This window comes from Vigna angularis, chromosome 9, assembly GCF_016808095.1.
Source record: "Vigna angularis cultivar LongXiaoDou No.4 chromosome 9, ASM1680809v1, whole genome shotgun sequence".
Lineage (NCBI taxonomy): Eukaryota > Viridiplantae > Streptophyta > Magnoliopsida > Fabales > Fabaceae > Vigna > Vigna angularis.
Window position 1 is genome coordinate 7,604,122 of NC_068978.1, and position 14,855 is coordinate 7,618,976.

A 14,855-nucleotide genomic window follows, 5' to 3' on the forward strand; every position below is an offset into this window, starting at 1 on the left:
TATTAATAATATTATTCATAGTTTGTGTATATACAGGCTTTGTAGCAGTAATTCAAAATACGTATAACTATTTGATTTAAGATTAATTTTAAATAAAATTTAAATCTATGACACTATTAAATGCATATAATTATTTCTTAAACTGTTTCATTTTATGAAGATTTTAATATATAGATTTTTAAATTTATGGCATTAAAATTAATTGACTTAATTATATTTATTACTTTCGATCAGTTAAATATATTTATTTCTTATATAGTTGTTAAAAAAATCACTTTTTACATTCATAAATAGAATAGTAGGAACTATAAGATAAAATTTTATTACCTATTCCGAGAATTAATAGATAACTCATATAATTTGTAGGTAAGATAATTTTACTTACGAATTACCTACAAACAAAATTTGTAGGTAAAGTGACTCTTTACTTACAAATTTATTGATAGATAGTTGCATGTGGATTTATTAGTAAATAATTGTGCTTTATTAGTTTAATGATCTTATTTTTTTTGTCTTATGCAAATCTGAACATTAAAATACATCATAAAAGTTTAAAATATTAATATATAGCAAGAAATTATATAATATCTAAGAATTAGTCATTAAAGTAAATAATTTCAATATTCAATATTTGTACCTATATTTAACAACGTCAAATACCGTACTAGACACGGGTAGGTTTATTAATTTAGCTAGAAATGCGAAAGCATCATTATACAAGATGAGATCCTAACTAGGTCAACACCTCAGCTTATATCAATCACTTGCTTCTCTTTTGCTTCCAAAGACTTTATGTGAATTTGTATATAACTATCTATAGGTAACTCACACTAGTAAAAAATGACGTTTTTAACTCGTACATTATGACTCGGTTTTTACTGAATCGAACCATATCAAAACGCGGTGGCAGTCTCGTAATTTTAAAAAACATTATATGCCTCGATTGTTAAGCAATCAGTGTCTAAAAATAATACTGGTTCGGTTATCAGAGTGAACCGAGGCATAACCCTCACGTAGCAAAGATACGGCCTCGGTTGGCATGGACCCGAGGCATATTGGGCTTTAAATCGGCCTCGATTGGCATGGACCCGAGGCATATTGGGCTTTAAATCGAGCAAAACCTGGGTAGCCTAATCATTTCCCCAAAACACCTCTCCTCTTCTCCGCCTCTTCTTCGCCTCGCGATATTCTCCTCTTGCGATGTGCGATGTGCGACGACGGTGGACGCGGCGAGGCAGCACCGACGGTGGATGCGGCGGCAGCGAGGACACAGCGACGAGGATGCGGCGGCAGCGAGGAAACAGCGACGAGGACGCAGCGGCGGCGAGGACGCGGCGACGAGAACGCAACAGCGACGAGGACGCAGCGGTGATGGAGGGAGGTGACGGAGGGAAGATCTGGGCACATGGAGGGGCGGAGGGCAGATCTGGGCACATGGAGGGCCGGAGAGCAGATCTGCGCGCATGGAGGGGCGGAGGGCAGATCTGTGACGAGCGGAGAACCACCCGAGGACGGAGGATTCATGGAAGGAGGGGGAGCAGAGGAAGTCAGTGACGGTAGCGAGGAGGGTGGGGACGGCGGAGGGGGAGCAGAGGAAGTCAATGATGGTGGATGCTGGCAACCTTCGTGGGGGAGATGGTGGTGGTCGAAGATGCTTTTGTTGGGGGAATAACAGAGAAACCCATGTGCGAAGAGGAAGAAATTTGATCTAAAACGCTTCAGCTTAAGTCCATCTTCATCTCTGCTTCTGAGTTTCTGCATCTGAGTTTCTTCTCATTAGTTGTTGCTATTATCACTTTGGTTTTGTGGGTTGTAATTTGGACATTGGTTTTTTATATGTATGAGTTCATGATGTTTGCTGCTTCTGTAGACAGATTTTTGACATTGATTGTTGTAATACTGTGTCTTGTTTGATTCCTGTTATGGTTTTCTTGTTTGTTTTAGATTCTTGAGCTGAAATTGGGAAATCTTGAGTTTGTTTGGCATGAATGAACCGAGTAAAGTCTGAAAAAAAAAAAACACACACACGTTATTACCTCGATTATCTAAGAAACGAGGCATATTTCTGTTTCGTTTTATCTCGGTCTATAACCGAGGCATAAAGCTTAACCTTTTTACCTCGGCCACGTATGCCTCGGTTGTAGAACCGATGCCTATAAACATATACAACCGGTGCCTTTACTCTTTATTGTACTAGTGTCACAATTGTCTTGAATTCGAATTTGAGTTGGGCATTTAAATAAAAGTCCATGATAATTGTCAACAAAGCTATCATAAAGGAAAAAAAATCCAAAAGTCAACCGAGTCTATCACGAGTTTCAATCAGGTTGGGTTCAAATTAATTTACAAATTTTAGTACAGGCGAAAACTCGATCTGGTCCACAAAGAACACGTCTCACCAGTTCAAAAAACAGAAAAAATAACCTACCCCACTTTTAACTTAATAGTCCAGTCTAAAACACAATTTTTTTTTAAATATTTTTTTTTAAATTTGGGGAGAGAAGCTTAATGACACTTCATTCACTCTTTACCTTTGTCTCTTGGTCATTCTCTTTTCCTAAGGTAGTAATGTATAATCTATATTATGATTTAGCTTTTGGGATGAATGACTTATTTATTGTCTAAAATGAGAAAAAAATTTAATATCAAACATTGTTGGATATAAGATTTAATATCATGTATATATATTATACTGCTTCATAAAAAAATATTTATCAAAATTATTCTCTAAAATTTTTTTATATGATATCAAAATCTTGTGTTAATGTCCATAGTAATGATATTTGTGTTTGTTAGTGATGGAAACCATCTTTAAAGTTTAATGGAGATCCATCCAGGGAGCATCAACTTAAGCTTGGGCTTGGAGAATGGAAGGAGAAGAAGGACTTCAAAGATTTACACTCTTGTGGAAGATGTGTTTTCAACCTTGTTCTTACTTTCTCTTAAGCATTGTAAATATGTCGTATAGTTCATTTTAGGCCTTGTATTTGGTCAAGAACTTTTTTTAACTTTGTTTAGAAGGCTCGGTGCCCTTAAGAGTAGCTTAGTGTATCATTGGGGCCTTAAAAAGGAAATTAGTGCCTAAATTGGTTTCATTTTTGGTTTGGAAGCGATTAGTTAAAAGGAGCCTCTTCATTTAATCCTTTGACTAAGTTAGTTAGAGCATCCTCATTTAATGCTTTGACTAGTTAGTTACAAGCATAGGCTCCTCATTTAATGATGGAAAATGCTTTGATTAGTTAGTTACAAGCATAGACTCCTCATTTAATGTTTAGGCTCCTCCTTTAATGTTTTAGGCTCCTTAAGGATTCTTTGTACTCTAGCCTTCTCCTTGACCTATAAAAGGAGAGGCACCCTTTTGTATAATTGTTATAACTTCATTGAATATAGTGAAATTTTGTCAAAATTGCAAGTCTCATTTTCTTGAGTTCTCAATGGAGTTGTCTTCAAACTTTAGACTTCTTCTACATTTTCCCTTCAAGGTTGGCCTAACCTCCTTCAAGGATTCACACTAAGACCACACCATTCAAAGCACCTTCATCTCTTCATCAATTGCTTCTGCTACATTATCTAACTTCCATGGTGTTTCATCACTTGTTGAAGAGATTTCTCCATCAGTTAGGCATATTGTTTCACTTGTTATCGAACCACCCATTAATGTCTAGTTCCATGCACGAGATGTATATTTCTCGGCATAAGGGATGTGTGTTAGAAATCTCATATTGACTTGAGATAAGACTGACTTACAATATATAAGTGAGTGCAAACCTCACCTGACAAGTAAATTTTGTAGGGTTAAGTTAGGCTTAAAGTCAATTTCTTAACATGGTATAAAATCTATAGGTTAAAGCCTATCCTAATGAAATTTGTTGTGACACATGACCACTAATAAGGAAAATCCTTTTCATTAGAAGCATGACACATGGTCACTACTAAAGATAAATTATTTCCATTAGGAGCATGCCATATAATAAAACATGTGTCTCACAAAAAGAGAGCAACTTGGAGACCATTCTAGCCAAGGGCACACAAACTTCTAGAAGGTTTGCTCTCCAAGCTAGGGATTTTACCTTAGATCCTTGTCTCTTCTTAGGGCTACACTACAACCCAAGGCCTAAATACAATCCTAAAAGAACTCTAAACTACTTGGTCCATTATACGAGGCCTAAACTAATCATAATCTACTAAGAACTCGTCGATGATCTATAATGATAAGAGCTTGGGCCCACCTTTCGCAGATGACTCCAACTCTTCTTTAGTATGCTTATTCATGGCTAGGGTGTATGTCATCATTGGGTATAAACCATTTGACACTCCAATTGATCAAAATCATATGCTTTTTCAATGCTCAAATTCCCCTAACATAGATAGAGGGAAGTGTCAAAGACTAGTGGGAAAACGAATTTACTTATTTCATACACGTTCAGATATTACCTATGCAGTGAATGTTGTTAGTCAATTTATGCATGACCCACGCAAGCCTTATATGAATAATGTTGAGAGGATTTTAAGGTATTTGAAGTCTACTCCAAGAAAATGAATTTTTTTCTCAAATCATGGAAACTTAAAGTAGAAAAGGGTATACTGATGTTGATTGGATAGGTTCAAAAAATGATAGAAGATCTACTTTGGATACTTTACATGTGATGGAAAAATCTTGTAACTTGGAGGAGTAAAAAACAATCACTAGTAACAAGATCAAGTGTTGAAGCATAGTTTATATGCATGACACTTGAGATATGTGAACTTTTGTTGGTACGAAATGTTCTATCAGATTTGGATTTTAAATCAAAGAAATCTATGAATTTGTATTGTGACAGTATATTGTTTATAACAATTGCACATAATATTATCTAACATGACAAAACAAAACATATTGAGATTGATAAACATTTCATTAAAAAAAACTTAAAACCTAAAATAATATTTATTTTCCTTTTATAAGGTCTGAGTTGTAATTAACTTATGTCCTTATTAAAGGAGTGATAAACACGACATTTAATAAGATTTATTCAAATTGAAATAATATGATATTCATATATCAACTTAAATGAAAAGTGTTAAAATAAATCAAATATTTTATTTGATAAAATAATCAGTTAAAAATTATAATAACTATTCATGCAGATATAATTATGTTAAAAGAATATAAATTATAGAAATTATTATATATATATATATATTATATTCCTTCATAAATATAAAATATCAAAATTGTTCTCTTAAACTTTTTTTTTTAATTCATGATAAATTTATTACATGATAACTTTATGATAAATGTAGCATTAATATGGATATGAAATAATTTTATCACAGCATGTTACAAATTTTATGAGTAAAATACCGTTGCAAAATTAAAAATATCTTCATAAAGTCCATCATATATGACGAATTTGTCGTCGTCACAAATGTCCATCACAAAAACAAATTCAGTATTGTAGTTATTTTATACAAAGTTTAATTTTAAAATACGTGTATAGAAAAGGCACAAAAGTATCTTTCTCCTATTATTATTAATAAAACTAACAATGAATATTTGGATCAAATAGTTTGTTTCTATATTTTATGCATATTTTCAGTTATTCATATTTAATTGAACAAGTAAGCATGGACCATTAAGGATGAGAAAAGAATCCTCCACGAAAATTACTCTTGTACCATTATTTTACTTTTTTACAGCAAAATAATCTATGTTTGTTTCCATCAATATAAACCTTGTAAGCAAAGAAATTAGAATTATCAAAATGAATAATTCGACTTGACCCACTTGACTTAGTATTAGTGAGCCAACTTAATCTGCCTCACTTATTAGCAAGTTGAAAAAATTTGAACCTGGTCCGATGCACCATAAGTTAAAATTACATTTTTTTTAATTGAAATCTAAATAAACGTCACACTAAAATGATGTTAAACTCTGAAGATAATTTAAAATAAAAAAAAAATATCTACAATCAAAGCGTAATCCAAAAATATGTACAAAAGGAGCGAACAAATAAGATTTTAATAGTGATAATTTTTGTATCACTTGTCCATTTATAATATTATAGCCTTGAATAGATAAATCTATAATATTTTTCTCTCTTCAAACATCTTCTTTATCACCATCTACAATATAATAAAAAAAATGCTAACTAATAATATTAAAACATAAAATAATAAATAATTAAATTATATTAGGTGGGTTGGTGAGCCAACCCGGCTCACCACGAATTCAATCCGGTGAGCCGGGTTTTAAGTGAGTCGGGTTGAAAATTAGCCCGAATAAAAAAATTACATATTTTTCAAATCCAACCCGGCTCAAACCCGTGGTGAGCCGAGTTGGCTCGTGGGTTACAACTCATTTTGACAGCACTGAAAAAAATACAATAAATGTTAAAAAATAAATAAAGACAATAAATTACGAAAAATGAAAAAAAAAAGGTCTTCATCCAACTTTTTCCTCTTGTATGGAAAGAATCACAGGAAAAGAATTTTTTTTTGAACTTGGATAATAATTTATACTCAAAAACTAATTTCATAATTATTAAACAAATAAATCTAATTGATTAAAATCAAATAAAATATAATATATCATAATATGAATAAAAATAAAATAATAATTATTGTAATAATAATAATAATAATAATAATAATAATAAATTTTCACAATAATAATAATAATTTATTTTCACAAACTCTATAGTATTAATTAATACAAATTGCTATGGAAATTATATTTTAAGCATGGTAAACAAATTAATCATTTTATTTAATTTGATCGATTTAAGTTTAATCGTTTTACACAGTAATGTCACTATTTCTTAACTTTAATAAAAATGGTTTAAATTTAAAATACATATTATTTTCCGTCGTTCGCAAATTCTTCTTCTGGTAACAAACAAAGAAGAGGTCATTTTCCCAGTTTTCTTCTCTTTCTCGCCTTCAGCCAAATCACACAAGAAAACCTTTTAGCACTTTTTTTCTCTGCCATGTTTCTCTGAACCTACGTAGCGTCAGGGTTTAACGAAGAAAATAAAAATTATCTCAGCCATTAGTCTCCCTTATAGCTGGCATCGACTACCTCAGTGATGTAGACGGACACCAAAACTAAGAACAAACGCAGACAGTGGGTAAGTGATGATCAAAGCATAACATTGCATTATTTAAGGCTCTTTTAGGTTTAGTCAACCACTAATTTATATATATATATATTATCATTTTCGAGTGGTTCATTAGTATTATTATGGCTCACAGGAAGAAATTGAGGGAGTTGGGGTGAAAGAGATGAAGCAAATCACTGACAAAATATGTATGTTGAGCAACGACTATAAACTTTACAGCATTTCAGTTTGAATTAATGTTATTAAAATGCATTGACTTGGAGTCAACCAAAAGATTGAAAAAGTAAAAATTGTGCAGGGGGAACTGGTACTGTGATCAATATAGGAAACACCGACCTTTATAATTTAAGGATAAGAATCCTACGTGTTTGTGCATGTTCCTTGACGCTTGTATTTGGAAGTTAGTTGCATTTATATCTTGCACGTATTTTCAACAGTGACAACATGCTTTTTTGACACTAGCGTGTACCATGATTTAAACCCAAAAAAAAAGGCCCGACAGAACATAAATTCAGTTTGAATTTGGAAGCAGAAAACTTGTATAACAATCAATCCCTCAGGCTTTTTTCCATGAATGATTTTCATTTATGCTGCTACTGTTTATTGTTGTTATCGTATCTGGTTTTTATTAATTGTTTTTTATCGTTTTGAAGTTTGCATGATATGGTTGATGCCCCCTGATCTTCCTTCTCTACATCAAAACCAAAATGTTTGTGATCACTGTTTTTCTTTTTGGATAAGCATTGTTCTTGTCAAAGTTGATTTGCAGATAGACCTTGTATAAATGTTGGAAGTTGAAATGATATATGCTGACCAAGATAAATGACACTGACTAACCGACCAAACCTAATTAATATCATCATCAGTGACAAAATTACCTAACAATGCCTCATATATCATGAAGACTGACCTTCATTGTTAAAAAAAGAACATCTGTGTATGTATTGATGTGTGTGTTTGTTTGTTTTTGTAGTTCATAGTTTGTTACATAATTTGGTTTTTAATAGAAAATAAGTTTTAACATACTTTTAATCGATGGTTATTATGTTATTTTGTTTCATTTAAGGAAATATACATATTTTAAGAAATACTTCATTATTTTAATTTCTATGCTAAAACAAATTTATTTAATCAAAATACAGTTATTTAACAATTATTTAACAAATTTGTAGTTGAGTTTTACATCTACCGATGCATTTATTTTCTTGCGGACATATGCCATGTAGTTTTTATTATTTATACATTTAAAAAATCATGTGTTTTTTTAAATAAAGAAAAAATTGTGTGTTACACCCTTAAATGGTAAACAAAATGAAAAGGAAGTATACTCATTTGTAATTAACATTTTTTATTTTGAATTTATTATACATTTAACGTTATTTTAATAAAAATGATGGTTTAATAATAACCCGATTTTCCTATATAACTAAATAGCAACCTTTTTATAATAGTAATGATAATATGACGGTGGTGATATTTAAATGAATTAATTATATCTTAACAAATAATTAAGTAAATAGTTGCTTAGTTCTCACTGTATCGCTACTCTATATTACCATTGGTTGGATGCACGACTATATTACAGGTTAAATAGTCGTTGTAGATTTGAGTTCAACGTATGCACATTTGGTGCCTGACTTATTATGAATTCTTTATCTTATGACTATATATTACGATATTAGATATTAAAAAAAACCATCAAATAATAATTAATTTTTTTAAAAAATAATTAGTTATTATATTAACTAAATAAGACATTATTTTATAAATTGAAATTTATGGATATCTAGTTTCTATCATTAACTGGAGACTAATTTAAAATATAATAATATTAAATAATTAAAACGTTGATAGTTAATGTTAAAAATAATTTAGAATCTTATTCACAAAATAATTATAAATTTTTATTAATAATTGAGATTATTTTAGATATCAATAAGTTATAATTTATAAATTAGTATATAATTTAGTTAATATAATAATTAATTACTTTTTGCTACTAAATTAATTATCATTTAGTGATTTTCTTTTATTGTATTGATGTAGTTATATATATTCACTGAATTTTTACTATTGAAAATTTATAAATATATATACTAATCAATTTAATAAGTTACAATATAAATACTACAAATGATTTTAACACTAATCAAAAATTACTTTTTACTAATTATTTTGTCCATTTATTCGCAATTTTCTTTTCACCATTTTCCCTTCCAGATTCTTTTATCTTCCTAAATTGGTCTTTCGGACTTGTCTTAGATTCTCTTGTCACTGGCTTTAAATATATGGCTAAACTAGCTCCAAAGGTGTAGCATCAAATCCAATTTTTTTCTTTTGTTAGAAAAAATTAAATAACATTCAGTTGCTCTTTTTTTATCAGACAGACTTCTTACTTTCTCTGTGTTTCTTTTCTATCGTTTTCGTCTTTTCACTCAATCTATCCCAAAATAAAAGTTGCATTTATCACTACTCTTTATTCAGCCCACATAGAAACTATACAAGATATAACCTCACACCTAATGTTGAAGTTTTGTGCTATGTCTTTGGTGAGAATAAGAAAGAAAAAGTTATTGATAGTGAGGTGATGAAACCCCTTTAATCATACTCCACTAAGTAGTGTATTAGAAAACGAGTAAAAATCTGATACACGAACATCATCAGATTTTCCAAAGTAATAAAAAAAAGCACTTCACACAAGATAAGACCGAACAATGAAGGTCAATTAGCTCATCAACACCATTAGAAAAAGAATGATGATAGCAATTATGACCAGCTAATAGTGCACTTTGGATCATGATTCATCACCCCTTCAATCATGCATCAAGGTAACCAATGAGACAAACCAACCCCACAAATTGCCTTGGTTTTTTCTTTTTTTTTCTCTGAATCAATTGCCGTGAAACAAGGTAACAACAATCTCGTTATGCAGAGATTAATCAGAATGTAAAGAGTGAGAGGAACTATGATAACACGCAATGAAGAGAAAGACAAGGCTCTGAAACGAAAAAAGAATCTCAATAATGCGGTACTATGCATATGCTTTTGAGCCACCATGCCCCACATGAAGAAAGACATGACAATGCTGCTGTCTAACAAGAAAAGACATTTTCTTTATGGTTTGGAGTGGTTGAGGATGTGCCAATAGATCCTGGGTTGGGGCTGCTTCCCCCTCACCCAACCCCACAAATAATATTTTTCAAATCATATTTCAGACAAACACACACGCTATATTAATGTAATGGATAGTGATACATTCACATAAAGTATACTTAAATTACATCCCAAAAATTTTATTCCTTCTTCTCTACACATTGAAAACTTCTCAATAGCTCAACAAGACATCACCATGTTATATACAAGGAGTTCCTGTACTCTTGGCAATGACTCATATTGGAGTGAAAGAGAATTGAATCCATTACCATGATGAAGAAGTGAGTCCTTCCCTTGTGTCTGGACAGATTACTATTTAACATTTGACAAAACTTACATACAGTTCTTTAGGTGTTTCTGATATTGCCATTCCATCAGAATTGAAGTTTGATCAAATGAAAATTTCAAGTTCTAACAGAAGAGCAACACCAAAACCACCTATTAAATTGCATCTAAATTTTCCTTTCTTTCAACAAATGACACATGCATTGGGATTCTCTTCTATGCTTGGAGCATAGTAGTGTGTGGTCATGTAGGGGTTATATGCAGCCCTTTGAGCCTTGATCCATTCCAAAACAGGATCTGGGATTGGCTCTTTCTTTTTCTCATCTTCCTTCTTTTCATCTTTTTTTCCTTCTTCTTTCTTGCCCTCTTCCTTCTTTTGCTCCTCTTTCTTGTCTCCCTCCTTCTTTGCATCTGCTTTCTTTGCATCCTCTTTCTTCTCTGGCTCCTTCACTGGTCCTACTTCCACTATGTCTGTCTGCCAGTATTTCCGCAGTTTGCTCACAACACTTACTGGATCTACTGTCCCTATCACTGTTAACTTCTTCTCTTTCATGTTCATGGCGATGGCATCAATTCCTAAGATGTTCCACAACCTCATCATTAGCACTTTTTCAATTGAAAACATAAGTTCTCAAGCAGAACAAATATTTCTCTCAAAAGGTAGAACATCGAATGTGAAAGATGATAAATTGCCAATCCAATCAGAACCAAATGGTCAAGCAAAAACTAACAATCTTTTACATGAATTCACTTGGAAGAGTTTAACCAACATTACTTTATTCAAATATATAGATAACTGTCTTCCTTGCAGTGCTGTATAGAAAAGTTATCTGCACAAAAAAGTTTCAAAAAGCCATTGCAATTCTGCTTTAACATAACCTGTGCAGAATTTGTTGAACAGCTATTACACACCTAGATGATCTGTTACAAACAACTACAGAAAATAAAATTTAATGCTATGCAATATCAAGTCATTTCAGACCAATGCTTTGCATTAAACATGTTTTGTTGAGAATTAGGTGGAACATCTTAGTGTTTATGTTTATAGGTAAGATGTCCGGAAAATAATGAGTAACTTCCAATTGGTACCAAAAGGCATCATTCTGTTCCAGAATACCAGAATATTAGACATTTATGCTTGATATAAAATAGTTAGAATAATTAAATATACATGACAAATTTAAGAACATAGGCATCTTACTATTATTATTTTCTCTTCAGTTTTTTGTTATCTTTCATTCAAAACCAATAAAACTAAATATTAAAGCATTTTAGATACAAAAGACGCCACTACAATAAGAGACGTGCAGCCTTCTACCACTGTCATGTTGACTGATTCTAAATAATTCAATTTTCAAGATGATAAAATGATAATTTAAAATAATAAAAAAATAGTGGAGGAACAAGAAAAACAGAATAAGCAAAACAGAACAAGCAAATGAACAAGATCAACAGCAACAAAAACTACTATTTAGTACAACAAAAACTACTATTTAGTACCTGAAAGAGTTGAAACTGTTTTCAAGGCCTTCTGCTTTTCCTTGTCATCATGCAAATCCAACTTGAGTACAAACTTCTGTAACCAAAATTATAAATTGTTTCAACCCATATTCTATTATAATGAATCACTGAAAGAATGTTTCCAGAACAAACAAAAATAAATGTGAAACACTTGAAACAAAAGTTTCTGTACCAACCAAAAGCTTATTATACATAAGAAAACATGTGATCTAAAAACCAGACCCAGATTTCCAAACTAAATTCAAAACCAGGATCCTGATGAAGAAAGTATCAAAAATCATTAAAGGTCACCCAGATCTTTGAATCTGGAGAAAAAAGGGAGAAAACAGAGGCTGTGAAAAGAAAAAAAGGGAAAAAGGGGGAAGGCATAAAGCTCATGGAGAATCAACAATGAATTAAGTTCTGAGTCAAAAGTTAATAGGAGAAAATTAACCATTTTTAGAAAATGAATAAGCAAAGAAAGAAGAGCAGAAAAGAACCAAACTTGGCAAGTGTGATACATACCTTCATTTTTTTTTATATCTATGCAATTTTATGCAGACCAAAGGAAGAGAGAAAAACTACTTTTTTTAAGAGAAGGAGAGAAAAAAAAAATGTGCAGATGCAGAGAGTGGTGAAGAGGGTATCTAATAATGGTCTGATGGAAAAGATGGAAAGGTAGGTTTGGAGAAACAAGTGTCAGAGAACGAAAGATGAGACCAGAGGAAGAAGTATTTATATGAATGTGGTTGTTTTTATTGAGCAGGTGTAAAATGATGTATATTCCTGTCTGCCGTTCTAAACTTTTTATAATTTGTAATTTACTGTAATTGGTGAAAAAGAAAAGAAAAAAAATTGAAAAAAGAAAAAGAGTTTAAAATCATAAGAAATGATGATGATTACAGAAAATAAGAGGAAGATGGTGATAGGTTGGAGAGAGAGGATGCAAATGAATGCTGTTTATCTCGGGACCAAATGAATCATACTTATCAGAAGTAAAGACCAAATTCTCTATTTTCCATTCCCAGATCAAATGTTTAAGAAATCTTTGAGTATATTTAATATTAATAGTTAAAGTATTTTACAAGTCACTATGAATAAAAGAAAAATGTTCAATAAAGTATTCGAAAAGTAATTTACTTTTAAAATGATTAGGTTATAAACTATAGGTTATTTTCATTAATAGTTAACTTGTACTTTATTTAACTTTTTATTGTTATTTAGTATATTTTAATATATTTCTTATTATTCATCACTTTTATCGATTGTTACATATTTATAAACATAATTAGTTATTATGTTATTTTTAGTATTTATTTAATTACTTTTAATTTTTTTACAAAGTTTAAAATAAAAAACTTAACGTTACAATTTAAAATTTCATGAAAAATACATATAGTAAAAATTAGGCTTAATTAAGTATTTTTAGTTGAGTTTCTCTTAAAATCTTGTAATTATGTTAAAAAATTTATATTTTTCAACTGAGTTTCACCATTTAATTATCTTATCTCGATTGCTTACTTAATTTACGTGAACGTTATTTTGTTACTATCACTTATTTAGGTGACTTATTTAAGTAACGTGAATGATATCTTATCAAGTCGTTTGCTTAGTTTTATATTTTTAATTTATAATTTTATAATTGTATATATATGAAAAAAGTTTAATACAAAGAATCTCTATTGTTTTTGATTAAACTACAATTATATTTACGAAATTTCACATTTGACTATTATGAATTATTTCTCTTTAATGCACCCATTTATAAAGATAATGTTTTTTTCTCCCACTTTTAGAATCATTTTGAAACTATATATACTTAAGAAATCCTACATTATTGTGAATTGTTTCTTTCTAACACATTTCATCATAGAAGATAATACTCTCTTAGTAGATTACTTCCTCCTACCCTCAAACCATATTGAAGCTTTATGATCTTTTACTTTCTCATTTTTCAATTCAATCTTCACCTTCATGTTTTATAATGTCCACTTGTGAAGCATGAAACTCATATTTAATTCCTTCACCAGATTTTTTTCACAATGCAAAATAGGAAATAACAACATTTAAAATGTCTTTAAAGGTCTTAATATTTTCTAAAAACTTTTTTATTTGATCTTTGTCGATGAGAAAGTGATCCGAAGATTTTTTTTAGTTAATATATTGCAGGATTTATTAATTTTAATTTGTAAAAAAGGGAGAATGAATAGGTGTCAATATTGATGAAAAAAATTGTAAGGTAAGTAAAAATTGAATTATAAAATATTTTCTAACAACAAATGAATAAGGTGATTCATTTAACAGAAAAACTAAACTATAAAAATATAAAACATTTGAATACTCAATATACCACAAAACTTTAATGCAAATTCAACTAAAAATACCAAAATTTATCATGCATTTAAAATTTAATTAAGTCTAAAAATTAAAAAAAATTATATATTTTCACTTAAAAAAACTTAAAATTAAAAAAATATATTAATATTTATCGAATAACTCGTTGAAATAAAGTATTTCGTCCAAATAAAGAGATTATTGTCAAATAAACCTTTAATACTATTTTTTAAAAATACCTATAATTTATGTTGTAAAAAAATCCTAAAAATATATGATATTACAATATATTGATAATCAATTAACATGTTTTTTTTTCGTAAAGTATATTTTTAATGACTCATAAATGAACATGACATAACCCTTAAACGAATTAGAGGTTCTAAACATAAACTAAAAGTACGTTGGTAATTGTTCCGTCTTCTAAATCCAATTTGATGTTTTTTTGAAAGTAAATTCTAGTACAAGTTTACACCTACAAGA

At 30.3% G+C, this 14,855-nt stretch overlaps 2 protein-coding genes across 6 annotated transcripts; both read right to left on the reverse strand.

Moving 5' to 3' along the window:
• Window positions 1–1,134: 1,134 nt before the first annotated feature.
• On the reverse strand, window positions 1,135–1,761 carry LOC108346443 (vegetative cell wall protein gp1-like). Its single transcript, XM_017585525.1, has one exon. The coding sequence runs from the start codon at window positions 1,759–1,761 to the stop codon at window positions 1,135–1,137; it is 627 nt and encodes a 208-aa protein (XP_017441014.1).
• Window positions 1,762–10,333: 8,572 nt separating this feature from the next.
• Window positions 10,334–12,807, reverse strand: LOC108346312 (heavy metal-associated isoprenylated plant protein 39). Of its 5 annotated transcripts, none has more exons than XM_052868576.1 (3): window positions 12,564–12,807; window positions 12,039–12,111; window positions 10,334–11,114 (listed from the first exon to the last, which is right to left on the reverse strand). In XM_052868576.1, exons 1-3 carry the CDS (start codon window positions 12,567–12,569, stop codon window positions 10,723–10,725), a joined length of 471 nt encoding a protein of 156 aa, XP_052724536.1. In that variant the 5' UTR covers window positions 12,570–12,807; the 3' UTR covers window positions 10,334–10,722. The 5 variants fall into 5 exon arrangements, with proteins under 5 accessions (XP_052724536.1, XP_017440850.1, XP_017440851.1 ...); XM_017585361.2 differs by having other exon boundaries at window positions 12,039–12,114; window positions 12,564–12,804; XM_017585362.2 differs by lacking the exon at window positions 12,564–12,807 and adding an exon at window positions 12,493–12,511 and having other exon boundaries at window positions 12,039–12,114.
• Window positions 12,808–14,855: the final 2,048 nt, after the last annotated feature.